The sequence below is a fragment of the Gavialis gangeticus genome, unplaced genomic scaffold (genome assembly GCF_001723915.1).
Source record: "Gavialis gangeticus isolate Ggan-Ray unplaced genomic scaffold, GavGan_comp1, whole genome shotgun sequence".
Classification (NCBI taxonomy): Eukaryota; Metazoa; Chordata; order Crocodylia; family Gavialidae; genus Gavialis; species Gavialis gangeticus.
In genome coordinates, this window is record NW_017728997.1 from 31825463 (window position 1) to 31829901 (window position 4439).

Consider the following 4439-nt stretch of genomic DNA (forward strand, 5'->3'; position numbering starts at 1 on the left):
GTGGGGGAGGGGGGTGGAGGGGCCCTGTCAGGGGCCCTGGGGAGCTCCGTGGCCAGGCTGGCGGCACCGGGGCTGGTGCCCATGCTTGCAGGGGTGGGGTGTTTGGGAGACCTCTGGGGCCTTTGGTGCAATGCAGGAGCCCAGCCCAGAGTTAGGGGTGCCACAGCCATCCCCTCCTCTTCCTTCCAGCCTGCACCAAGCCAGATTCGCTCTGCCACCACCTGCATGAGTTGGAGCCTCTGTGCTGTGGCCTGCTGGAGGGGGCAACAGGACTGGGGGGACCAGGGGGCTGCAGGTCAGGAATATGGGGCACTGGGAGGGGGGGACTGTGGCTTGAGAGTAAGGGCCACCAGGAGGGTGGGGGCCTGTGGGTCTGGAGTGAGGGACAGCAGCAGGGTGTTGGGGGGCAGGGGGCTGTGGGTTGGAAGTGTGGGGCACCAGCAGTGCCAGGGGGCTGTGGGTTGGGAGTGAAGCACCCCCTGACAGGTGTCCTCTTTTGGAACAGGAAATATGGTAACCCTAGTTAACTAAAATACTAGCCAAGTAATCACCAGGTGATTTTATCCAGCATTGGAAGATGTCAGAAAAACTACTGTTAGCTGGATGCTGTTTTACTAGAAATCGGGACAGCTTTAGCAAATAGAAACAATAAGTCTGTGCTTAGAGACGTGGTGCATTCAGGTTTGACCCCTTGGCTTGCTTCTGTCCAAATATAAAAGGGCACCTTTGTGATGGCTTGTGGGGAAAAAATAATTTGTTTTAGGAATGTTTTCTGGGGATACAAGCCACATGTCATGAATACTGGGGAGACAAAAATCTGTTTGTAATCCCCTCAAGAAGAGTCTATCATGTAGTGTGAGCCTTGACAATTCACACACAGGCCCTGCTTCAGTAAAGCACGTCAACATATGCACATGCAGACTGAAGGAGAGTGCTTCCTAAATTGTCCTCTTTGTCCCTCATTTCATTTGGCTTCCTGTCTGGGTGTGTAAAGAAGTGAAGTGAAATATCATTGTGTGCATGTTGACCTGCTAAATGTGAAAATGCATTTCCAGGTATTCAGGCTAACAAGTGTTCTGTTATTCAGGGAAAAAAAGAAAGCAGTCACTCTTCTGTAACAGCTTTCTTGCCACAGAGTATACCTATCAGGCAAATAAAAATGGTGCTATTAAGCTATTAATCTTTAGAATGTATAACTGCTGCTACCTTTATTGCAGAATCGCTGGAGCTCATTTCCACAGCAGCAAACCATTCAAATGCAGCCATCCGAAAGATGGTGAGTAGAAACTGTTCAAGAGAATCATGATCTGATCCATTAACTAAGATCCCTAGTTGAATCAATGATTCTCTCATTGCTATTAGAGAGAGGCTGGAAAAAAATTCAAATGCAGTATATCTGGATTTAAATAGAAAGCAAGTTATCTTGGCCCTATTTCCCATGTTTACCATAAAACAGGTCTACAAACAGTTGGTTAAAGAACTGGAATGCAAGGAAGGATTTTGCAAATTAAAAAACTCCACAAAAATTGTCCTTGTCTTTCACAGAAAAAATGTGACATTAAGAGTATATGAACAAGTTCTGCTGCTAAAGCATGCTTGTGGCTTTTCACCTGTAATCTTGTAATTTTTTAGACCTGCAGTCTTTTATCTGCATAAAAACATCTAGTGTATGCCTGCAAAGCTACAGACCTGTTTCTGAAAGTTTGGTCTTCAATATCTGAAGTTGGGTGCCTCTGAATATCTGAAGCATATGTGGAAAATTCTGCATCTTAAAACAGATTTAGCAACCTGTGGCCAGTGGGCTGAATCTGGCTTTCAAAATCATGTCATCTGGCCCGCAGACTTGGGGCTTAAGCAGCGTTCAGTGGTGGGGAGCTCTCCTTCTGCCACCATGGAGAAAAGAAAAGGCAGTGGCCAGGCTCTATCACCCACCTGCCTGCCCATCTCTGACCCAAAATGAATCATTCTGACCCACAACCTGAAAAGGTGCCAACTACTGTCTTAAAATATCAGGCCGGTTTTTTAATTGGGCTTCCATGGACCTATTTTAATGTGCTTTTGGCCAGATTCAGTTCCACTTATTAGGCATGTAAAGGGACATAAGGCACCTAAATGCAATCCTATTTTCCTCCTCATTTCTGCTTTAGTGTGGTTCAGTCTTAAGAGTATGATGATGGTGTGTTATAGAAATAGATGCATGAATGGATTTTCAGGGACTTGAACAGGGTGGAATAGAAACAGAATCAGACTAAGTCCACTAAAATGTCTAGTAGGTAGAACTGAATTTCATCCGTTGTGTGCAAAATAGACCCTGTGGTTGCAGATGGTAACTTTTTTGAATGTGTGCAAAAGTCTTCAGGAACTTGTGCATCTAATATTTCTAAAATATCAAATAAATGCCTTATTTGTGCCTACAAATTATTTGTAGGTGAAGTAATGTCCCTGTCAAAATCAAGCCCCTGAAGTCCAGCATCTCAGTAAGGAAATACAATGAGAATGTATGATAGTCTCAAAAGATATTATCTTACTGTGAAATTGCTTTGGAAATATTAAAATTACTGCCATGTATTTTCCCCCCAGATGATTTGTATTATACTTCTGTTTATTTAATTTCAGATTACTTTACATATGTTTTTTTCTTTTTCCCTGCCTGTCTATTCAGCTTTCTCTAAAATAGCCTCCTAGCCTTGTTATTTTGAATACAAATTATTCTTGGCAATGCATTGAGTTACACACTTGTTACACTCTGTCTGCCTGCCCCAACTAAAGGAAGTAGTTATAGCTTCCTCTTCTCAAATTGGCTGACGGCCATATTACTGTGTTCCACCTTCGCTATGCCTTGAGACATCATAAGGCTGTTTCCTGTTGCTGTTATTGGGAGGGAACCAGCTGATGTCTGAGTCCTTTCAAATGTCTCAGAGAAAGTCTATTTAGAAACCATCTATTTATGTTTGAACTCTCTGTTCTTTTGGTAGAAATAGCTTCAGATATATGTATATTCAACATTGGGCCTTTAACTTCACTACGGGTATTTCATTTCAGCTACATTGGACTTGGTATGTGTGGCCATATCAAAATAGGATATTTGATAGACTTTCAGGAATATTAAAAAAATACCCCACTACCCCAGTGGTGGGTTTTGTGTGGAATGAGGCAGTAGGGCTGTGCGAAGCTTTGGTCCCTGACTAGATTTGGTGGAGATTCAGCCCAATTCGGTGACCTAATCTCCGAATCCTAATCAAATCAGGAAACCCTTTAATCTCTTTGAATCGAATTGGAACCGTCCGAATTGATTCAGATAGATTTGGAAAGATTCAGAGATTTGGACATAGACACAGCTTTAAATGTTTTTTCTACATACCTCAAGGTAGCCAGTGGCTCATGAATGCTGTGATGGTGGTGCGGATGGAGCGTCCCACATGAGCAGAGGGAAGCTCCCCAGCGCACTCGGTAGCAGAGCCAGAAGTGGACCAGAAGCACTTCCGGTCCACATCTGGATCTGCTAGGGAGCACGTGGGGGGCACCTGGCGATGGTGCCTCCTGATTGCTGGGGGTGGGGTGCAGGAGGGCCCTCCAGTGCGCTCCCCACTGGACCCGGGAGTGGGCTGGAAGTATATCTGGTCCACTTTTGGGTTCGCCACCAAGCATGTGGAGGGCTCCCCCCTGCACTCCTGTGGGATGCTCCATCCACCCCAGCATCACAGTGTTCACAAGCCGCACTTGTACCTCGAGGTATGTAGAACAAACATTTAAAGCTGTGTCTGTGTCCAAATCGCTGATTCTCTGAATCAGTATCGAATCTTCAGATTCGGCTGAATCGAATCAGAGACAGTAATCTGAATCAACTAATCAAATCGCTGTCTCTGATTCAGGCCGAATCCAAATCGAATAGGGCCCACTTCACACACTCCTATGAGGCAGTTATCAATGGAAGAGGTGTTATCAGAGCTATCCAAATGTAAGAAATCTGAGAAGTTTGGGGTAACTACATTTATTCCACATAGTCATAGCGAACCAGGTTCTTAATCAGTTCTAGATAGTCTTCATCCAGGAAACACCAACTGCAGTGAATTGCCTTGCAGTTAATGGGAATTTCCTGAAGGAGAACTTGGAAAGAAAACTGAGGATCCCAGGATTTGGCTCAGTGGTTTATGCATGTGGTATACAAACCACTAGACCCTCACTACCTGCTCGCTGTCAGCACCCTACCTCTTTCCCTGTTCTAATGGAATTTAATGCATAAAAAGTGCCTTAGGAAAGATAGGATGTGTGCATCCAGATAAGTGCATACATGCACTTTGTGGCACTGCAAACTGTATGCATCGCACATGCAGGTATTCACTGTGCTGCTAATTTGTAGTGCAGCAGAGTTTTCTTGACACTGGAAGATCCCAGCCAAAAAAGTCCATGCCAAAAAAAAGTGGGGGGGGGGGGGGGGG

The 4439-nt window shown here is 44.7% G+C and overlaps 1 protein-coding gene across 1 annotated transcript in view; it reads left to right on the forward strand.

The window, feature by feature from the left end:
- FGD3 (FYVE, RhoGEF and PH domain containing 3) overlaps positions 1–4439 on the forward strand; it is a 204939-nt gene that overhangs the window by 158085 nt on the left and 42415 nt on the right. The window contains exon 9 of the mRNA XM_019505031.1: positions 1218–1276. Within this exon, the coding sequence (XP_019360576.1) occupies positions 1218–1276 (59 nt within the window). The remainder of the gene's footprint in view (positions 1–1217; positions 1277–4439) is intronic.